General features: G+C 45.6%; 3 protein-coding genes across 6 annotated transcripts; 2 read left to right on the top strand and 1 right to left on the bottom strand.

Annotated features, from left to right (window-relative positions):
- Positions 1-389: 389 nt before the first annotated feature.
- On the bottom strand, positions 390-3,721 carry LOC100830528 (probable serine/threonine-protein kinase At1g54610). Its single transcript, XM_010237255.3, has 6 exons — positions 2,402-3,721; positions 2,069-2,296; positions 1,876-1,979; positions 1,657-1,768; positions 1,128-1,565; positions 390-1,023 (listed from the first exon to the last, which is right to left on the bottom strand). Exons 1-6 carry the CDS (start codon positions 3,542-3,544, stop codon positions 835-837), a joined length of 2,214 nt encoding a protein of 737 aa, XP_010235557.1. The 5' UTR covers positions 3,545-3,721; the 3' UTR covers positions 390-834.
- An 8,666-nt stretch (positions 3,722-12,387) lies between these two features.
- LOC100830222 (ethylene-responsive transcription factor ERF022) lies at positions 12,388-13,275 on the top strand. Its single transcript, XM_003572575.3, has 2 exons — positions 12,388-13,011; positions 13,234-13,275. The coding sequence occupies exon 1, from the start codon at positions 12,410-12,412 to the stop codon at positions 12,986-12,988; it is 579 nt and encodes a 192-aa protein (XP_003572623.3). The 5' UTR covers positions 12,388-12,409; the 3' UTR covers positions 12,989-13,011; positions 13,234-13,275.
- A 1,469-nt stretch (positions 13,276-14,744) lies between these two features.
- Positions 14,745-20,110, top strand: LOC100829919. 4 transcript variants are annotated; one of them, XM_010237254.3, is made up of 10 exons: positions 14,745-14,898; positions 15,712-15,861; positions 16,354-17,091; positions 17,892-18,365; positions 18,543-18,604; positions 18,704-18,787; positions 18,866-18,941; positions 19,090-19,176; positions 19,490-19,554; positions 19,738-20,110. In XM_010237254.3, exons 2-10 carry the CDS (start codon positions 15,787-15,789, stop codon positions 19,760-19,762), a joined length of 1,686 nt encoding a protein of 561 aa, XP_010235556.1. In that variant the 5' UTR covers positions 14,745-14,898; positions 15,712-15,786; the 3' UTR covers positions 19,763-20,110. The 4 variants fall into 4 exon arrangements, with proteins under 4 accessions (XP_010235556.1, XP_014755786.1, XP_014755788.1 ...); XM_014900300.2 differs by having other exon boundaries at positions 14,766-14,966; XM_014900302.2 differs by having other exon boundaries at positions 14,766-15,056.
- The last annotated feature ends 2,287 nt before the right edge of the window (positions 20,111-22,397 follow it).

Here is a 22,397-nt window from a genome sequence, read left to right as displayed (position 1 = left end):
ACATTTTTAATTTTTTTACCATAGCGAAAGTATCCATTAAGAATATGATCTGTGACTAGCTTTACAGAACATTTTTTGACCGCAGTGAAAGAATCCATTAAGTATATGATCTGTAATTAGCTTCTCCTAATTTTGTAACATCTGTTATTAACTCTTTTCTTCACAATCCACCGGCCAACTGAACTTGCTGCAATTTTCACCAATATTCCGTGGAAAAGTAACCAACTAGGAGGAACCCATCTTGTCATGGCTAGCTCAACGGCGCACTGCCTTGCCTTGCTATCATGTGCGAATTTGCCTGGATATTACTCCTCCGTCCAATCAAATGTCTCAACTTTGATCAAATTTGAATGCATCTATACACTAAGTAATGTCTAGATACATCCAAGTTTTGACAAACTTGAGACATCTTTTGTTAGACAAATAAAGTATAAAAATGCGAAGCTGAGAAGTTTCGAACAGCCTGATTCATTCCCTTCTCGTGGCTATTGATTCGCAAACTAAGCCATGAAGTGGACTCTGTTGCATGAGGTGAGGTCGATCGGCAGCACATACATACACACACTCCTTTTCCATCTTTACAACCCGGTGCTGTTTTCCCTCGCCAGGCTACCCAGATCCCTCTAACACTGCTATTATACACATGGATCAAGGCAAGCCTGACTCTCCGACGGCAGCGGGCGCAGCAGCAGCGGCGCCGTGCCCGAGCTCGAGCTCGGGGAGGCGCCATGGTTGGCTGGAGATCTTTCTGTGCACGCACAAGCACAACCGGCTGCGGTTCCCAGGATGACCGTGGTGTTCGTGGATGATCGTCGTCTCGCTCCTTTTCGGCGGTCAGTAATTGTTCCTCCTGCTGCTGCTGTTGTTGTTGGTCTTTTCCTTGTCCACCCGTGCTTTGCGCACCGCCTGCTGGATCTGCCGCTCGTGCTCCTTGAGCATGTCGTCCATGTTCCCTCCCGGCGGCACCAGCGGCCCGGAGTAGTTCATCCTCCTGTTCCGACCCCCGAACCCCTGGCCCTGATACTGTCCAGACAGAGCAAAGCAACCACATTAGCAAGGCAAATCGGCAATATCTGAAGAATCACACTGCTGCAGCAAGAGAGAGCAAGAATGAATGCTACACTCACAGCTGAAGGAGCGTCCCTGATGCCCATGTCCTTCTTGCCGGCGCCAGGGCCGGGCCGGTCGAGCGCGTTGGCGGGCTCGGCGACGTCGAGGCGGTTGTACTTGGAGTTGGTGTTCCTGACGGCCGACGAGCTCGGGTGCAGGTCGGTGCCGCCCCGGGACGGCGCGCAGGACCTCTGCGAGGTGAGGTGGTGCGCCACCGGCAGGTTGGACACCCTGAGGGAGCTGGTGGTGCGCTTCATGCCGCCGCGCTGGTGGTGCTCGTCCTTCCGGTACCACGTCGACCCGAACTGCCCCGCGCTCTGCATCTGCATCTGCATCGTCGACGGCGCCGGCGCAGCGGGCGGCTCCATGCGGAACCCGGCCACGCTGTCCTCCAGCGCGGTGTAGTGGTGGCTGCTGCTCTTCGTGTTGACGCGCGCCGCCGCCTGCTGCCTCCTCTGCAAACAAAACAAAAAAGAGCACGCATTCAGGGACATGGGACATCGTGGGAATGAATGCGAATGATTAATTAAGCAAATGTATGTATACCTGGTGGTCTACTCCAATGGCTTCTTGCGCTGGCGCTGCCTTGGGCATGGCCTCGTTCCTCCCGGGCTTCACCGAAATGGAGCCCTTGCCTCCGATGGCCGCCGCGTTTTGCCTGTGGGATCACCAAGTGCGCAAATCGTCGTCGGTCAGGATTACTTAGTACTGGATAAGAACCCAAGAGCTTGACTTAGACAAAACGATTAATTAATTGCGTAGTACCTCATCATGGCCTCTTTGCCGCGGAGCTTGGCGTCGTACTCCTTGCTGGGCGGGTGCTTGGGCAAGCTGGACGGGTCACACGCCAACGGCTTGGTTCTGAAGAACTGATGACACAGATTGACACGGTCAAAATTAAGCACATGAGAATGTGCAAAGCTAGGCAGGTGGAAGAAGGTTCTGTTTAATTACTTACTTCACTGTCGAGGGCCGACGCTGCGGTGCCCCGGTCGGAAGGCTCGATGGCGAGGAGCGTGTCGAGGAGGTCGAGCCCTGTGGGTGGGAAGTCCCGGAAGGTCTCGGCGATCCGGCGTCGGTACGGCCGTTGCGGCTTGAAGAGCGTCACGTCCGGCAGCTTCGCCTTGGCCCAGTACTCCTCGGACGGCGACCCGCAGAGCTTGAAGATCTTGTGGAGCTGCTCGATCTGCCGACCATTTGAGGGTCAGTTGGTTTTAATCGGCATGCATGCATTGCGGAGAGCAAAAATTGAATTAAGACGATATGATGGAGCTAATGAATGAGTACGAACCTCGGTCTGTCCGGGCATGATGGGCTTCCCAGCGAGCAGCTCGGCGAGGATGCATCCGGTGCTCCACAAGTCAACGGCGACGCCGTACTCGGTGGCTCCGAGGAGGAGCTCCGGCGGGCGGTACCAGAGCGTGACGACCCGGCTGGTGAGCGACTTGGGCTTGGCCGGGTCGAAGAAGGTGGCGAGCCCGAAATCAGCGATCTTGAGGACGCCGTTGTCGTCGATGAGCAGGTTGGAGCCCTTGATGTCCCTGTGCAGCACACCCCGGCTGTGGCAATGGTGGAGCCCGTCGAGGATCTGGCTCATGAAGCACTTGACCTGCGGCTCCGTGAACCGGAGGCCCGGGATGGAGGCGAGCCCGGCCAGGTCGTGCTCCATGTACTCGAAGACGAGGTAGAGGCTGTGGGAGAGCCGCGACGTGACGATCCCTTCGAGCCGGATGACGTTGGGGTGGTCGAGCCGGCGGAGGATGTGGATCTCCCTGGCCATGAACCGCACGCTCTCCGGGTCCATGTTGACGAACCGGACGCGCTTGAGGGCGACGATCTTGCCGGTCTCCAGGTCCCGGGCCTTGTACACGTTGCTGTAGGTGCCCTGGCCGATCTTGTCCAGCCGCTCGAACGTGTCGGCGCGCCGGGGCAGCCACCCGTGGACGACTTCCCCGGCGACGGACGTCAGCCACGTCGGCCACCCGGCGATCACGTGCTCGCCCGAGAACCCTTGCGGCACGTCACCGTATGGGCTGTTGTCGTCCGCGGCGTCTTGGGCGGCGTCGTGGACCGGGTTCCGGCCTGCGGCAGCGTCGACGGTGGCGCGGCGGTGGTGCGTGGGCAGGGCGGCCCCGGCCGTGCTGCAGGACTTGTTGAGGGACGCGATCACGACGACCGGGGTCTTCTTCTCTGCGGCGACCGGGGCCGGCTGTGGCTGGGGGTGAGGCTTGGGCCGGGGCTTGACGCTGGACTCGGAGCGGGTGATGACGGCGTGCACGACGGGCGCGACGACGGCGGAGTCCTCCTTGGCGGTGAGCGTGATGAGCTGCTTGAGGGACTGGCTGGGCGCCTTGTGCAGCTGCCTGAAGTCCGCCGGGGCCGGCGCCGGCAGGGGAGGATCCCGGACATGCTCCTTGGAGCAGAGGCTGCCCATGGCTAATGGTTAATCAATTATTACCGTACGCTAGGTATACGCGTTCCGCCGGCCGGAGCCGGCTTGTCTCCGACCGCCGGAACGCTCCTGGAAGGTGGCTCAGCAATTCGAGAACGGGGGGCTGGACGGGGACGGCAGGCGCGGCGGAGAGGCTAGACATGCAGCGCCCGGGCACGCGCGCGCAACAACCAGAGGCCTACCTAGCTAGGCGGGGAAGGTCTCCTCCAGGAAGCGGTGGTCGTCGTGGGAGCACGTACGGATTTCCTTTCCTAACGTGCATGCCACGTATGAGGAAACGAATCCCCCAATCAATCCCCATCATGTTATTTGTTGCCATTGTATTTCAATTACGTTATGCATCGCATTTTTTGCTAATATCATCAGAGTCCACCCACTGCTTTAAAAGAAGAACGTAGCAGTTGACTTCGACCTCACGCACACGTTGCCGAACGGCTGCAAGGCGGAGGGAGCCAGGGAGGGGCTGACGGTGCATGCATGTATGAGAGCTCGTCCGAGCTGTGGAGCGGTTATGCCGTAGGGACGCAGAGCAGCTGGAGAGATGAGAAAGAAGAACTTGCAGTGATTTTACCTGTTTCAGTACCTACGTACCGGAGGTGCATCCACCATCCATTATCTGTTTGAGATTCCTACAGTTTTTTCTTTCTTTTGCCGAAGCAGACGCAGCTGTATTTATTGCCGAAAGGAGATAGAGAAAATCAACTCACGAAAAAGTACGCATAGATAAGAAATGGGAGAGACAGGCGTCGGAGATTTTTTTTTCTAGAGTACACATAAGCAACCCAGGAACAAGTTTTACAAATTACTCTCTCCGTTTCATAATTCTTGTCGAAATATTACATGTATCTATACACTTTTTAAAAAATAGATACATTCATTCTTAGACAAATTTAAGACAAGAATTATGAAACGGGAGGAGTATAATTTAGCCGGTATCTTTACACTGGATGTTTTCCATTAGAGAACAATCAAAACATAGATTCCCAACAAACTTTGCCTGTCTCCATGCTGCACCTTCCTTAGCAATCTCCGAAACGATGTGGTCAATACTTGGAGCGGCAGAATAAAAAACTACCCTGTTTCGGTGCTTCCATTTGGACCAAAAGAAGAGCGTTGAGCTTGTACCGAAGTCGCGGCGAGCCTTATCGGAGAGAGGAATGGAAGACCACCACTCACAGAGGCTGGAGTTCCCGTCCGGCAGCCATTGAGCACAGTTTCATACGTTGAGAACCCTGAACCAAACTTCTCGAGATACAACACAACCAAGAAGAAGGTGGTCAGAATTTCCGGTGCGGGCACATGCAACAGCAGAGCACTTGATTCTCGTTGTATCGTTGATACTCTCTCCGTCCAACAAATGATGTCTCAACTTTGACTAAATTTGAATGCATCTATACATTAAGTCACATTTAGATACATCCAAATTTTAACAAACTTGAGACATCTTTTGTTGGACGGAAGGAATATAATTGATCGCTCGGAAATTTAGTTGAGTTGATTAAAAGACACTGAGAGAATATAGCAGAGTATGTAAGTGGACTTGTTTTGCTAATGATCACGTTAGCCTTTTTCTGAGCGCAATAATCCTGTTAGCTTGATGCTTGTGAGTTATGGGCGATTTAAGAACCCATGAAGCCACAAATAAACTACTCCGTACATCATCTTTTAGGCTTTTTTAAACTAGTGCGTACATGTGTAACATATGCATCGGTGTGTCAAAGGAATGGGCTTATGGCTCAACAGGCCCAGGCCCGATAATTTTCAATAATTCGTTCCATCCTTAGGTGCTTTGCCGTTGGATACGTGCTGAACGTCAGGATTTAGCGCGTAGGGTAGCCTAGACTTGGGGCTTATTCGGTTCATAAGATTTTAAAATCATAGGGATAGAAAACGTAGAGGATTGGAATGTCATGCACACTCTAATCCTTAGGAATTTTAAATAAGGTCCTACCTAATGCTTAGAATTCTTAGGAATTAGACCAATTTGAACCCATTCCTAGTAATCTAACATCCTCATTTCTACAAAACGAATACTACATATAGGAAAGTTTCTTAAGGTTGAAATTCTATAAAAATCCTATGAGATTCCTACAAACCGAACAGGCCTTAAGGCCGTTTCTCAGTTCACATTCCAGTTTCTCCTTACCGGTCACAGCTTCAGTTTCAGAGGTATGCGGCACCATTGGCATGTGGGTCCTACAGAGACAAGTCACGTATCAGCGACCCCATGTTGTCCTGCAGGACGTTCGTGATCTGTTTTTGTTTCAGGGCGGTAAGCAAAATCTTGGTTCAAATGATGATTTGTTTAAGGAGTTGTGATGCTGAACTTTGTTTCTTTCAAATTTGCATATTGCAGTCGTGCGTGTAATAGGGTTGCGAATGCCCTGATGATGTTTGGCGTGAAGATGGCGTGAGCGCTAAGACGTATAACCAATTGGTGCTCCTATGTTTTATGCAATGTTTGGGCGCCATCAATTTTGCTAGGAACCCCGATTAATGGATCATGTTGCATTAAAAAAAAATTGGTTCTGCATGCACAAAATCAGACACTTGCAGAACCAGGGGAAAAGATTCAAAAATTATGCTTACATCCTTGATTTCTTATACTATAAACTGGAGTATATGTTTTTGTGCTTTGGCTCTTCTATTACTCCCTCCGACCAATATTAATTACTTGTCACAGACTTGTACTAATTTAATCACAAGTAATTCCGGCCAGAGGGAGTAGCAATTTTTCTATTTTGTCCCTCATACAAAATATTAGACACTTATTTTTAATTAAGGACATAATCAGCCCCTTCTACGTTGCTCTATGGAATGCCTAACTTTGGGCCCAAATCGAGGCTTCGCAGGGATCTCACTCCACAGGCCCTCCCCTGGCCACGTTGACCAATGACCATACAATATCCCTTCAACAAGCTTACGTGTGGTTGTACGGACATATTGTCGTACTTATTTATCTTTTCTCTGAAAGCAGCACTACTACAGAAACAGGTATTAGTGACGGTCGAAAAACTGCATCAGTAACGGGCAGGCCGCCCGCCACTAACTTCCTGCCAGTGATGTGGGTATCATCACTGACGGGCGGCGTGCTCGTTACTGATGTCTACCACATCAGTGGCGGGGAACAAAACCACGACCGACACTAAAAACTTTTTCGCGATTTAAAAAAAAAACAGGCCGGAATCCCGGCCGGAATCAGCAGCTCGCCGGTGGAGGCCGAAACGGCGGCAAGAGCAGGGACCAAAAATCAAAGATTCAACAAGAATGAAATGCATTACTATCAGAAACATGGAATTGTATCACATCACATCAAGAAACAAACATTGGATGGAACACAAGAAAAAAAAAACCTAGCTATCCTGGCCGTCACCTCCTCCTAACCGCCACCGCCCGCTTCATCTCTCCTCGGTGGCGGCGCCCTCGTTGACTGCAGTAGGGTGAGAGAGAGAGAGAGAGAGCAAGAAGGGGGCGAGCGAGAGACTTACTGGATCCAGTGGCAAACTCCTTCGATCCAACGGCGCCTTCTTGGATCTGCACAGCGGCAGAGAGAGGAGGGAGAGCTGAGAGAGGGACGAGGGAGAGGAGAGCTCTTGCGGTGTGCTCTTGTAGAGGAGAGAAGGGGAGATTTGGCAAGGAAGAGAAGGGGAGATTGGGGCTGTGTGCTCGTGTAGAGGAGGAGGGGGAGGGAGGCGGGGGCAGATCGAAGGGGGTGGGTTGGTGGGAGATGAGGGGATAATTTATACTGTCCCAAAAAACCCTAAGGATAGCTGGGCCTAACAGGTCGGTACAGGCCCGTGTCCGTCTCCAGGACTCATCAGTGGCAGGCCTAGATGAGTGGTCATCAGTGACGGGCCGTTTGATGAGTGGTATGCCCGTCACTGATGACTCGTCACATATACTCTGTTTTGTAGTAGTGCAGAGGCTGGAACTCACAAGTACAGTCTATGGGTACGTGATCAACTGAACCCATCAAATTCATGCGAAAGCTACTGGATCATTAGAAGATGATACATGCGCTCGGCTGACCGTCTAGCTTGCTAAGAGTGTTTCTGAGCTGATCATGTCTTCTTCTTGAAGGTATTGTTTTAACTTTTGATGGACCGCGAATCCAACAACTCTCGTATGCTGGACTTGAACCAGTGAATATTTCAATTCATACTACAGTATTTCCATTATACCCAACGGTGCTTTTTTTTTAAGGCGTGGCATACCATGCCATGCATGCTCCTTCAACAATTTCGTATGCATGCGTGCTCCAAATACATTGTCTACTAGACTCCAGGCGTGGTGTCGGCACGTACAACCCGATGGATGGAGCGGATGCCATGCATATATGCCATCGCTGTCTCAAGAACAGCTAGCAAACGCGGCTCGCCATCCATCCATTCCGTCCAGTCCAGTCGGAATCTCTCCCCATGCATGCATGATAGCCCACGTACGGCAGCAGAGCTGAGAGCTCCGCCGTCTCACACCTGATTCGATCACCAAATATATGTGCATGCACATACAGCAAAGGACACGCCCGTCCCTAGCTAGCTAGCTCATCGCGTCAGCGGTCACATCGCAGTCATTAATTGCCAATGATATGATCACGCATGATCGATCGGAATCGTGATCGCGACACCTGAAGAATTAAAGGAAGCTAGCTAGCCACGTCATCAGCTCGATCGTTCGGATGCTGCAGTACATGCTGTACCCGAGAACCTTTTCTGATGCAGTGATGCGATGCCATCGATTGATTGGATGGACGTACGGATGCATGCACTTGCCCGTAAAAAAGCGCGCGTCCTCGTTGCCTGGCTTGTCGAAATCTTACGGCTGGTTCGGCGCCTCTCATCTCATGAAATCTAATTTTTGTAGGATTTTATTTGGTTGAATTTGAATTCGGATTTAAAAATCATGTTTGTCTGCCACATGAATTTGTAGAATTAGAGACAATTTCAGAGAAATGCTGGTTTGTAGAGAGGAATTGAGATTAGTTGTATTGTGATTCCATGGAATTGCAAATTGAATTCATGTAGTCAATCCCGTGCCAACCAAACAAGTTAGTTTCTAGGATTCAAAATGAATTCCACAATTCTAGTCTCAAATGATGGGTGCCAAGCAAGCTGTTACTGAAATTAGTCATGACAAGCAAAATTAGCTTTCTTGAATTAATGCTCTACAGGAGTTTTGTAAAGAGAAGGTTCGTGCAAGACACGAACAATTCTACGAAATCCAAACATCATGTTTCAATTCTCTCAAAAACTTGTTCGGGTTGGCAATTCTAAAAGAATTCTGCAGTTTTGTTTTTGGCAATTCCATATAAAAATTTGTGTACTCCCTCAGACACTTATTACTTGTCTCAAAGTTGTTCAAATATGGATGCACCTATGTTTGAAAAGTATTTAGATACATGTAATATTTTGACAAGTAATATGGGTCGGACCCTCGGAGGGAGTAGTATTTTTTGCGGTAGCATATTTCTGTTATCCAAACACTGGCTATATAGAATTTTTCTGCAAATTGTAATCCTACAAACACTTCAAAAAAAAAATTCTTTCGATTGAAAGAGACCCTCGGTGACTTGTTCTCCTTTCCTGTTGCCAGCTTTTTTTTTTCCTGAGCGAATTCCTGTTGCCAGCTGCTGCATATGGTCTTGCCACAGACACAGTGCAATTGGGCAAAAAGGGCCCAAGGGTGCCTTCGCTGGCTATTATGTGACTAGTAGGTTGGCCTAGTGCTAATCATCCTGCGCAAATTTCTTCGAGTGCTGACCACAAAATTCAGGTGCCAATCGATCAGTTGGTCTGGGCGTACGTGCCAACTAATTATGATCAATGATTCGAAGTGATTTACTCTCTTCGTCCGATAGAGAATGTCTCAAGTTTGTCAAAATTTGGATGTATCTAGATGTAACTTACTATATAGATGCATTCAAATTTAGTTAAAGTTGAGACATTTTTTATTGGACGGATGAGTAATATTTTTTCGTTAGTAGGTTTGCCTGCCTTTTCTAACTGTTTTCCGGTGACGGAGACAATGTTCATCTGGCTGTCACGACTAATTTATTCCATATATAGAGACAATGTTTCTTATGACTCCTTTTCTCGTGCTTTTGGTCTTCTTACTTCCTGAATTCAGCAAGAAAGCAGCAGTCTCGCAGTCTGTCCTGTAAGGGGCATGTCCTCAACCACGACATGTACATGGACGTTAGGATCCCACTTTTTGAGACATGCATGGCTTATACGATTCTTTTTAAACCCATGAGGTTATTCGAGCTCGAACATGCTTAATATATATTCTCGCAATTTCGTCAACTGATGCTTGGAAGAAACGTCGAGATTATATGAATGCATATCTGGTCTAGCTAGAGATGTTGACTTCCAAGAACCTAAACGAAGCTTTCGGTTTTGTTCTTTGTTGTAGCTAGGTTGTTATTTCCACGATTACTATTGCACTTCATTTTGTTTTGGCCAGTAAAGATAGATCGTTTTTTTAACGAAAAAAATTTGATCAGGATCGATCGATTGAGATCGTATTGATGGCACATCTCTCTGTCGGCAAATTGCAAATGCAAAATGTGCATGCATGTGTGCATGGCTGAACCGGGAGTAAGGAGCGCGCATTAACTGCAGCTGCAGGCCTTCAGCTGGTTGCGAGCATGCAACATATTCTAATCATGCATGCAGTGCGTGATGTGATCGCTCCCTTCGATAGATCGTGACATCGCGTTGGTATTTCTGTTTTCTTCTATATACTGTAGGTGTTAATGGCTTAACTTAATGAGGTAACCTCTTGCCATGCGTTAGTTTGTTTCTTCCAAAAAGGAGGTGACACATCCGTCCTCTTCACCGACTAAATATAGCTTAGCAACTTGATGTAAATAGTTTTTGTGTTTTTTTTTTTAGAAAACACAGATATTCACAAAACACGCAAAAAAATTGATACAAAATAATTTGCAAAGAGGTCTAATTCAATAGAACCCCCCTTCCAAACTCAGAAGGGCAGGATGGTCTTTTCATGTTTTTTCTTCTACTTCCTTTTGTCTCCTTTTGCCTAATTTTTTTTTCTCTTGTCTCCTTCCTCTCTCGCAAAGTATCTGCAGTCTAAAATATTATTTCGACAATCCCATCTGTGAGATTGTGTGAAATTGTGTCTACTATGACCGTGTGAAATTTCGTCTCGATCCGACGGTGAAATCTCCGGCCAACTCCGAAACACCAAGTGTTGTTCGGATTCCTCGCGGCCGTTCGTCACAGCACGAGTGTCTGACTTGTTCACATGTTTCCCGTTGATCCAATCATTATTTCGACGATTCCTTCGGTGCGATTGTGCGGAATTTTGTCTACTATGACGGTGTAAAATTTCGTCGCGATCCAACGGTGGAATCTCCAGAAAAGTTGAAAACACCGAGCGTTGTTTGAATTTCTCGCGACCCTGCGAGACCGCACAAACGTCCAAATTGTTCGCATGTTCCCCGCTGCCTCAAGAAATATTTCGCCGATCCCTTCGGTGAAAATGTGTGGAATTTTGTGTACCACTACAATGTGAAATTTAGTCGCGATCCAACGGTGGAATCTCTGGAAAATTGCAAAACACCGAGCGTTGTTTGGATTTGTCACAACCGGGCGGGACAGCACAAACGTCCGACTTGTTCGCATGTTTCCCGCTGGCTCAAGAAGTATTTCGCTGATCCCTTCGGTGGGATTGTGCGGAATTGTGTCTACTACAAGATCGTAAAATTTCGTCACGATCCAACGTTGCAATATCCGACAAAATCAAAAACACCTAGTGTTGTTCGGAGCCAGGTGGAAAGAAGAGAAGAAAATATTAATTAATATCCATCATGCCCTTTTTTGTGAAGGGGTACGGAGTGATCTGGACTGTCCTTGTGTTTTCGTTGGAGGAGATGGGGTGTATTGAATCAGAAATCATTTGCAAAATGTTACATAGTCATGACTTGAGGTTTTCTTAGGCATTTTGATGCTGATGGTTAAAAAGATATCATATAGCAAAGCACTGGGACAAGATTTAAGACCTTCGAACTACTACTACATCCGCTCCTAAATATAAGAAGTTCTAGTTTGTCTTAAATCAAACTGTTTATAGTTTGACCAATTTTATAAAAAAAATCTATGAACATTTAGAATTCCAAGTTAGTTTTATTAAATCAGTCAGTATTGCAGATCTTAGCAATTTTTTCTATAAACTTGATTAAATTTAAAGAAGTTTGGCTTAGGACAGACATAGTTAGAACATTTATATAATTATTTGAAACAGAGGGAACATTAGGGAAAAAAAATCTGATCTTTTGTTGAAATCCCGCTAGTATATCTTGTGAAGATTAATAGTAGGATATACCAATAGCATATGCTGATCGAGGAGGGCTAGGTAGCAATGGGAGGAGGCCTCTCGGCGCCAAGGTGGATCCACCCAGTAGGAAGAGAACACGGTTGTGGGTGGTGCAAACTGGTTTCTAGACACTAGCTATTTGTAGCTTACGACCATGACACTACGTCTAGTACATCTTCAGCAGTACGTGAACGTACTTGCAGATCGATCAGTTCCTTCATTCGCTCCGATGTGGATTCAATCGATCGATCAGTGTTCTATCAACACACACGCGCGCGTGTGATGACAAGTCTCATCAACCACTCACTCTCGTTATTAGCGCGCGACGTCACGTCCTCTCAGCTGGTCAATTGCTACAACAGCAACCCACAGAGCAGAGTCACAGATGGATCGATCAAATCGTCGTCACACACAACTTGGGGAGAGAGAGACCAGTAGCTTAATTGGCAAAATATCGACCATCTCATCCAATCCAATCCATTGCATGCATGCCTATATAAGCACACCAAGATGGCTTCGAAATCCGCATCATCGATCAAGTATATAGCTAAGCGCAAACATATATCGATCTCCATGGACAACAACTTCCGGGCGGCTCCTTCTGCTCCTCAGTACAGGGGCGTTCGGCGGCGGAAATGGGGCAGGTGGGTGTCGGAGATCCGGCAGCCGGGCACCAAGCTCCGCGTCTGGCTCGGGAGCTTCGACACGGCGGAGATGGCGGCCGTGGCGCACGACGTGGCGGCGCTGCGCCTTCGGGGTGCCAGGGACGCGCAGCTCAACTTCCCGGGCTCCGTCGGCTGGCTGCCCCAGCCGCCCACCACGGACCCGACCGACATCCGCGCCGCCGCCGCCGAGGCCGCCGAGCGGGTGCGCCGCGAGCCCGCGCTCGTCAGCGCCGCCGCCAACACGACCATTACTATCAACCCGGGCGAGTTCGACGACGACCAGCTGGAGTCGCCCAAGCTGTGGGACCAGATGGCGGAGGCCATGCTGCTGGACCCGCCCAGGTGGGGCCAGGATGGCAGCGGCGGGGATGCGGCCGAGAGCTCACACAGCTGGCCGCAGGGCTCTCTCTGGGATGGATGCTAATTCAGCATTTCAGCTACGTACGCGTACGTACTGCTAATTTCCAGTATGTGTTTGTGTGGTTTGAATTAATTTTCTTGCGGGTCGTTAAGTTATGTGTACGTTTGGAGTGAAGCCAATCCATCAGAAGATGTGCTGCAAAATGAGGAGAGAGAAAGAAGGGTATTTGCAATTTTGAATGAATTACCAAGGAGCCACAAATTAAGGCCTCCAAGTTCGATGTTGTAACCGATAATATCATATTTCAGGAAATCGATGTAAACTCATGTGCCGTGTATGTCATAACTCACAAGATCATTCCTGGTATGTTCTTTATTTGTCCAATTTAAACTCACTTTTCAATTTTAAACTTGTGTAAACTATTTGGATTACAGCATTGAGTTATTTGAGCATGTTGCTACGAAAAAGGCAGACTGCAAAGATTGCCAAGTGTATTTGTTTTGTATGGGTAGTTCAATAGGGACAAAAGTCGAAGGGGGTCAAGGATTGGCTGAATTCTCCTTTGTCCCACGCAAATATGTATTCAGATCTTTTGCAAGAATTATACATGGTTCCACTTGGGGAAGGTGAATTAATCCTGGATGTTGATCCTCTAACGTACTGCACCTGTCAGAGGATACACGTTATGGTTCCGTATGTCATCCCTAACCACCAACTCAAAACTTTACTGGCAACATGGATTCATTTGCATCCACGGGTGGTTTGACAAGTCACTTAAGGTGACACGGTTGACATCTTGTGTCACGTCATACCCATGTTTATGCGATAAAGAAGGCAAAAAATTGAAATGGGATAACTCCAACAGTGTGGCAACACTGCAACAGACAAATGGCATCAGTCAATGTTGCATGAAAAGCACTTGTGAGACCATTCTAAGGATGGAAATGAATTATATCAATATTCCAAGGACCAAAAGGACCTTACTCGTTTGTCTCACATCATTTGGACCTAAAATCCTGAAAATCATTTTGGTTTCGAAGAACGAACTTGGTTGGCTGCCATAGAATTGTCTCTCATCCTCCAAATCCATGTGACAGACAAAGATGACTTTTGAATTTAGAATTATTCAACCAAATGGAATCCTATCAAAAATTTGATTTCAATTCTACCAAATGAAAGTATACCTTTCTTCATCTTGAATTTTTTGTATGCTTGATACTGACTCAACAGTAGGTTGTTTAGCACTGAACGTACCACAAGATCGAACTTCTCTCTAACTCATTGGTGAAGCAGTAAAAACGTGAAAATAAAAATGTCTAACAAACAATTGATCGGTCATCTGACCAAACCGTCAGTTTATCCCTCCAAAATTAAATTCAACGCGGACATTTTTTTTAATTGCTAAAGACGGAAACCACAAAAGTCCAACCCTTGTTTTTTGGGAAAATTGGCCGGGGACATCGTTATTTTGTGACTTTTGCCCAAACACACCGCCCGAATGTGGATTTTCCAGTACCATTATAATTCTTGAACCATTTGCTGAAACTCACCGTCCATTCAAAAACGGAAAGTTGACTTTTTGACTGCTAAAAACGGAAACCACAAAAGTCCAACACTTGTTTTTTTTTCCGAAAAGCCAAACCGTGAAGAGAGCGTGGCGCAACCTTTCACGAAAGGCAGGCTCGAGACCCAAGACCACAAACAAGACAAGCACAAACCAACACGGGCCCGGAGAGAAGAAGCCCAGGAAAAACAAAAGGCCCACGCGTCCAGCAACTGCATTCGAGCCCGCAGCCTACCCCTTCCATTCGACCGTTACTCGATTCCATATTCCACACAATTCATACTATTTACCCCCTTCCCGGCCGTTAGAGGCATTTCTCTCCTCCCCTCCCGATTCACGAGCGCCGCCGCACCGAAGATTTTCTCCCCCGTTCTCCGTGAGGGAGGAGCGTGTGCGGATCAGCGAGTAGGTGAGGCGTCAGCGTCCGATTTTTCGGCTTCCCGTCCTCTCGTTGGAGGGTGGCTGTTGTTCTAGCCGGTGGGTTCTTTGATTTATCTGCCCCTTTCTTGTACTGTACGGTTCGGTTCTTGATGGCTTCGCTTGGTGCGGATGCGGTACTGCTGTTAGGTTCGTTGACCTTTTCCCGTCCTAGTCGGCGACGGTGTGATGTGCTTCGCTAGCTAGATGCTTTGCTCCCTCTACATTTTTGTGTTTCTTGGTTCCCTGCTTACGGTTCTCTGAGCGCCACGGGTTCTTGATTTCAAATTAAGCGATAGGTTGCTGTTTACTTCCAAGGATTATCTGCTGCATCTCGGTACGTCTAGTTGTTTCCTTTTATTGGTGTTGCCAGATGCGTTTTGTAGTGTGGATTTACGAATTGTTGGAGTTGATTTTCAGTTGCCGTTTCCAGTTTCCATCCAAGAGATCGCCATTCTTGGTTAATTTTTTCCCTGTTCACTTATCAAGTCGTGGGTTCCAAGTGATTACAGCTGAGAAGCAAAATTTCCATTTTACGTGCTCAATCATCCGCTGCCTAGCCCATGAAAATTAGGTGGTTTATTTTCGAGATTAGGCTGTTTCTTAGTGGGTTTATTTATACTCCGTATTTCTCTAAACATCCCGAGTGTTGTTTATGTGGGTTTAATAATGTTAATGTTTGCTTCTAGGAAATTCTTCTTCCTTTTTTCTTAAAATACCGCACACTTTCTTTTATTTTTCCTGAAATTTTCACGGGGACGGATCGTGACAATGTGCCTATCCGTTGGTATATTTAACTCTGCAGGTAGATCTAAGCAGCAGGGTGGTCAAGGTTTTCTTGTCTGCTGAGGTTGGCTAAGTGATATAAGAACATAAGCAGATGGCTGCTGAAGTTGGGCAGCAATTCAGTGGATGGTCACACTCAGATTTAACCTACAACGACAACTGCACACAGGTAGTATGGTCTTCTGAAATCATACAATGTTCATCTTTGGTTGCTCCCTAAAAATACCAAGGTTAAATATACATATCTGGAAATTGTCTCAAGGTTAAATAGCTCCTTTATATCTTAATGTGGTCTGCAAAAAATTGTGATGTCAGCATGATGCATTAATGCGAGAGCAATTGATGCTGCCTGAATCCTGAATGCTAGATGATATAATTTGTAATTTTATTTTTATTCACTGTTGTATGTTATTCTAATACATGCGATTTCCTGAATTCCAAATATTGTTCTTCATATGATGCAGTAAAAGTGAACTGTTCCTAATACTAGATATTTGAGACCCGGAAACAATGTGATGCAACTGATGCTGCTTGGGTCTTATTTCTGTAGTGTTTTTAGATAACTAGATACTGGTTTGTAAATTGTTAGGTTGTTAATGTTGTATGCTCTAATAAATTAGATTTCGTGAGTTCCTAATTTCACTTAATGTCTGCTGTTCAGGATGATTCAGTTCAGCAAATGGTACTTGATCATGGTTCAGTATCATTTGGTAGATTTGCTGCAGAGTCTTTGTCATGGGAAAGCAGATCGGTATTTGCACACAACAGACGCCAAGAGGAGATAAGAAAACTCACGCTGCCTGGTTTAGTTGCACAAAAGAAGGCTTTTTTTGAAGAATATTACCGGAGGAAGGCTCAGAAAGCAACAGGGCACCAAACTGAAGCCACATTGAAAGAAAGGAACGATGATAACACTCTGGAGCATAGTATGCAAGAAGATAAATTACATGCAGTAATTACTGAAGCTCCAATCGATAATGCTCCATGCTCTAGTTTTGAACAATCTACTGGAGTGAGCTCATCAGATGAGAATAAATGCCAAGAACCTCATGGGCTAGGATACTTGACATTTAATCCTTTGTTTTCACGGATAACAGAATCGCTAAGTACTCAACGGAAGGAGGCATGTAACACTGGTCCAAAGCAATATGCTGATGGTGTGTTTCGTTGTGCCACACACACAAGTAGTACACATAAGCTCAACCATGAACTTCTTGAGCGCAAGGTTCTTGCACCAAAGCAAGTGGTGTCAAATGGTTATGGTGAAAGTAATGTTGCTGCGTTGAGAATTGTCTTGCCACTAAAAATTTTACAGTCAGAAGGTCCGAAAGTTGATCTCGAGAAGCAGGAGCCAAGCAAGAGCATAGCAGTCATCAATAAGTTGGCAAAGGGGACCAAGGTAATGAAATAATGGATTTACATTTACTATTTATTTAGTAAACGATCTACAATTGATGTAGAATTACTGAGAAGATATAATAGAAGAAAGCTATTATTATTTTTATTTGGTTCTGTTGTAGAAGCATGTAAATTACAGATAATGGACATTCCATTCTAGAAAGTTATCATAAGAGTACTAGAGTCATAGATTCGGGCATTGATTTTACTTTATATTTCACATACTAGTGAAGTAATGAACATATGGAAGCATCCATGAGAACATATTAGGATCATCAGTTTTCTGCAATTGCATGACCGGTTCAAGACTTCGTATGAGGTTTGCGGCATAGATTTATTTTACTTTATATTTCACATACTAGTGAAGTAATGAACATCTGGAAGCATCCATGAATATATTAGGATCATCAATTTACTTCAATTGCATGACCAGTTCAAGACTTCGTATGAGGTTTGGGCATTTTGGAAGGGTTTAACATCCATAACATAACGTACTCTAACATCCATAATATATTGTACTCTAACATCCATAATATAATGTACTCTAATGTTGACTTGCATGTGTGAATGACTCCACAGTGTAAAGAAAGTTTCATACCTAGATTTATCTTTGTCTTCACTGATTTGAATATTCCCTCCGTCCAACAAAAGATGTCTCAAGTTTGTCAAAATTTAGATGTATCTAGACATGAATTAGTGTATAGATGCATTCAAATTTGATCAAAGTTGAGACATCCTTTCTTGGACGGAGGGAGTATGTAAAACTTGTTATCTGACATGTCCATGTTTACATTATTTCAGGACCTGCCTAGTTCTCTTATCCAGATCCCAAGGGTAGATTTAAGAAGAAATTCAGAAAACAGGAACTCCCAAGGCTTGAAAGATCCATTCCACAAGAGGGTTGAGATGAAATTGCGTGCTTTATCTGATAGGATGAGTGCTGATAGAGCTGCTGCCTCTTCTAAATCAGTTTCGTATCAGCCTGTCGCTAGATCGTCATGTCAAGATCCTGACAGAGTTGCGACTTCTTCCAGACCCAATTCGTGTCGGAAAGCTGATAGAGTTTTTACATCATATAAATCAGCTGGACAAGCTTCGCACAAATCTTTTAAAGAAGTGCAACGTACAACCACACTTCCTCGCACAAATGTCTACAACAAAGGGTCACATACTTCTAGCAACAGAAGCAACAGCACCACTGGAAAGCTGGCAGCTAGAAGCTCAATTATGCCCAGTTCATCTGAAATTAGTGCCAAACCCTTTCAGACTGCTCAGGTAGTTTTCCTCTCGATCAAATGTTGATTCGGCCTTTGACCTTGTTCACAAATACAACTTTCGGCACTTGCTTCCATCTATGAATAATATTCCCTTTCGCTAAACAATGAAAGTCTTAGACGAATGTTATTGAAAGTCAACTCAAACAATTGGAATAATCTTGACTAATTTTGGCAGGTCACCTCAAAAAGAGCATCAGTAGGTCTTACCACTGTAGGGAATGGGTTGCAGAATAAAAGGTCTTCAACTTTGTTCCTTTTCATTTTTGTTCATCATGTACAGTGAAAGTCTTGAATAATATTACTGAAATTAGTGTAATTGTTTGTGCTGTTTGACAGGAAGCAGCTGAGCACACCAGCGGCATCAGATGAAAATGGCCAGAATAGAGGATTCATGCGCATATCTGCACCCACAAGCGCAAGGTATCTATCTGTTTCGAAAGTGTGGAATTTGTGAGAAGTATCTAGTCCTTCTATAAACTGTTCTGTTCTTTCATGCAGAAGTAGCTACGACAACACTCGTCCTTACAAAGCTGCTAAGGCACCTAGGATTTCAAATGGGAAAAACGCAGTCAAGGTAAAAACGGTACCCATAGACGGTTCATATCTTTTTTGGTTGGGTGACATTGCCAGTTTGAAACCTTCTTTTCTTTATCGAGAAAGTTTATACTTCTGCTTAATTGCTACTTTCTAATGTGGTTTCATTCTGGACTGAAATTGTGCAGAAGTCAACAAAATATGGAAGTCAGCCTGTTGGAGGAAGGAATGTTTTGCCAAAACACCTTGTAAACTGCAATGAACCAAACAGAAAGGTCTGACTTTTTATTTCTTTTTTGCTAAAATGTGGTCTCCTCATGCTAACTTGGCATTCACTATCTTGGTGGTAATCGCGGACCTGGAGAGCCTCTATAGTGTATATATTGCATCAGCTCTCTCCCTCTTTTCGACGAAACCAAATGCAGTTGTAGAAGTCATGTAGGAGCAGGGGTGATTTTAGTTCATGGCGCTTATATAGACTATTATGCATGGTGGACATGCATGTTTTTGATGATTTTGCATGAATTTTGTCACTCTACCCAGCCGAACAAGTAACTAAATTATGGTTGATGCACACATCTTGTGCAGGTAATCTCATCGCGCGCTGGTAGCCTGTCATCGAGTACGAGGAACAATCTGACGAGCAAGGCAAGGTATATGTCCATTTTGTGCGTTCTAAATTCTGCATGATCAATACTCCCTCCGTAGTTCAAAACCGCGCCAATCTTTATGAAACGGAGGGAGTAACTTTTAGTAGACTGTCAATATTATTGATTGCCAGTGCTTACTCGTGCTAACTTGTCAGTCTTATGGAACATTTGTCTTCCTTTTTGCAGACAGGAGAGGCCACGATGGCGATGACACGCCATTGCCCTGCCTTGTGTTCCGCACGCCTGTCCCAGAACAGTTTCTGACGCGCTAGTGGACAGATAGAGATAGGTTTCTGAAACGCAGAAAAATTCAGAGACTTTGCCAGGTTTCTGGTTAATTAGTATTGCTATCCAATGGGCTTCTCTGGAGCTCGGTATTGTAGCCGATCGAGAGGTGGTTCATATTATTTTCGCATGTCGGCTTCAGTATAATCAGTATGTTAATCAGATCTAAGAAAGAGTTAGGCATCGCTTTTTCTCCACGATTGTTTTGCCTGTTCTTGTCTGTGGTCAGTGAAAGCGAGATGTGGAAATCGATATGACGCCTTTTTTGTTTTGTGCTTCTTGTGTGTGGACTTTTGTGGACAGCTTGGCGCTGTTGGAGCTAGGGAATTCGCCGTGAAACGTCCGATTTGTCTGCAACTTGCCAACTTGTGTGGTATCTGCCGCGATGTTTGTTCTTGCTCACGTTGGTTTCCACAAGGATCATCTCATAGTGTGCTCTTGTGGTGCGTCGCTCCAGCAACTGCGCAATGCTCCATCCGCAGCCGGTAACTATAAATAATCCATGCAACAATCGGCGTTTACAAATAAACAATCTTGTTACTATATGAATTAGTGATCCAAGTTCGAAATGAAAAACCTATGGAGACGTCCAGACGCATCAACCGATCGATCGGGTCGGCGCCCACACGCATCGATATGGCACGCATGCCGGCACGACCTTCCTCAAGCCCCTTCCTCTTTCTTTTCTCCCTCCTGAGCTCCTCTAGTCTCCACTCTCCAGCACCCGAACACCTCCGGTCCCTGCAGCGACCCCTCCTAATCACCATAGATTCGTCACAATGGAGCTCGAGTTTTTCTATTAGCATTGTCAAACTTTATGAAGTTTGGCTTGAAACAAAGATAGAACATCTTACATTTACCTCCATTCCTAGATATAATATGTTCTAGCTCTGTCGTAAGTCAAACTTTCGACCAAGGTTATAGAAATTAATAGTTTTATTAAAAACGATTTATCCGGTGAAAACGTTCATTCAGTGCAACTTGCAAGCTATGCCCGTAAACCATTGGATTAAAAACAGACTACTCGGATCAAAGGCACCTTAACAAACTTTTGCACATAACACAATATAGTTGAGTTTAAATGATTGGTCGGATTTCCACCTTTGATCTGCGTTTTTTATCTAATGATCTACGATGATAGTTTGCAAATTTGCACTGAATGAGACTTTTCACTAGATCGTCGCCTTTATTAAATCCACCATGGTATATATTTTCACAATATACTTATCTGAAAAGATTGATATCAATATACTTTTCTATAAACTTTGTCAAACTTGAAGGGGTTTAACTTAGAACAAAGAACAAACATGCGTAGTATTACATACGTAGCCTCTTTGCTTTTTGCAGCCTTCTAAACTTTTCTTTTGGAAAAGACCCCGCTTCCATTAAAACTATAGGGACAAAAAACCCTAGATGATTACAACTCCAGTAACACCGAAGGCCTTAGAAAATAAACTTTACAACCAGGCCCTTAAGATACACTTGGTGAGTCACCAAACATAGCTTTCCGCCACGCGTCTCTAACAATCCCTTGTTGCTGCCACGACAGTACCACCGATCGCTCGTGTGTCCATCCGGAAACTTCGGCGTCGACCTTTGCCGACCCTGTGAACAACGAGATCCAGCCATGGCCGCCACCAGCGAAAAGAAGGTTCCTCTTGACAAGCTGCCTCCAAGCACGGAGGAAGAAGACTAAGTCGACGCCGCATCAAACGAAGAGGAACCTCCCGACGCCAGACCACTCCGAAACCGCTGCAATGATAGTTTCCTAAACTCGTTGAGCCATTGGTTGAGAAAGAACCGTTGTAGCTGCACAATGTGGATATGATGACTTGATCTGACCAATCTTGTTTCGAGACACTTCGTCCCTCAACTATTTGTTGTTGCAAACTTCATCCCTCAACCATTTGTCGGTGCAACCTTCGTCCCTCAGATGTCAATACCGAGTAAATTTTGTCCTTATTGAGTGGTCAAACTTGGCTTTGACCTAATGTGGCACATGGATGAGTGACTTCTTTGCCACGTCAGCGCATAGTGTTGCGATCCACGAACGTGCGGCGATGTGGCAAAGGAGCCAACAATCTACCGGCCACATCAGGTTAAAGCGGGATTTGACCACAACAAACTGACATAAGGATCAAGTTTACTCACTATTGATAGTTGAAGGACAAAAAACTGACATCATGGGAGAATGAAGGGACGAAATCCACATTTTCGAGTCGAGAGATGAAAAGTACACTTCATCTCTTCAAATAAAACTAGACATGCATGTTGAGTGCAGAGTACAGATGCAAGCGGTATCACTTCTGGTCGAAATCCACATTTTTCGTAATAGTCGAGAGACGAAAATTACACTTTATCTCTTCAAATAATACTAAGACATGCATGTTGAGTACAGAGTACAGATGCAAGCGGGTTCACTTCTGGTTCAATTATCAAATCTCTCATTCAAATTTTGAACCCCATTTGCATCCTCTAATGCAATGGTTGACAAGAGGAAATAAACGAGGAAATGAATACTCTCTCCACTCCATGTTAATTGACGCAAATGAATATGAAAC

Source organism: Brachypodium distachyon, chromosome 3 (genome assembly GCF_000005505.3).
Source record: "Brachypodium distachyon strain Bd21 chromosome 3, Brachypodium_distachyon_v3.0, whole genome shotgun sequence".
In the NCBI taxonomy this organism is placed as follows: Eukaryota; Viridiplantae; Streptophyta; class Magnoliopsida; order Poales; family Poaceae; genus Brachypodium; species Brachypodium distachyon.
The sequence above is the reverse complement of the archived record's forward strand: the minus strand, read 5'-3'. Positions and strand labels throughout refer to the sequence as shown.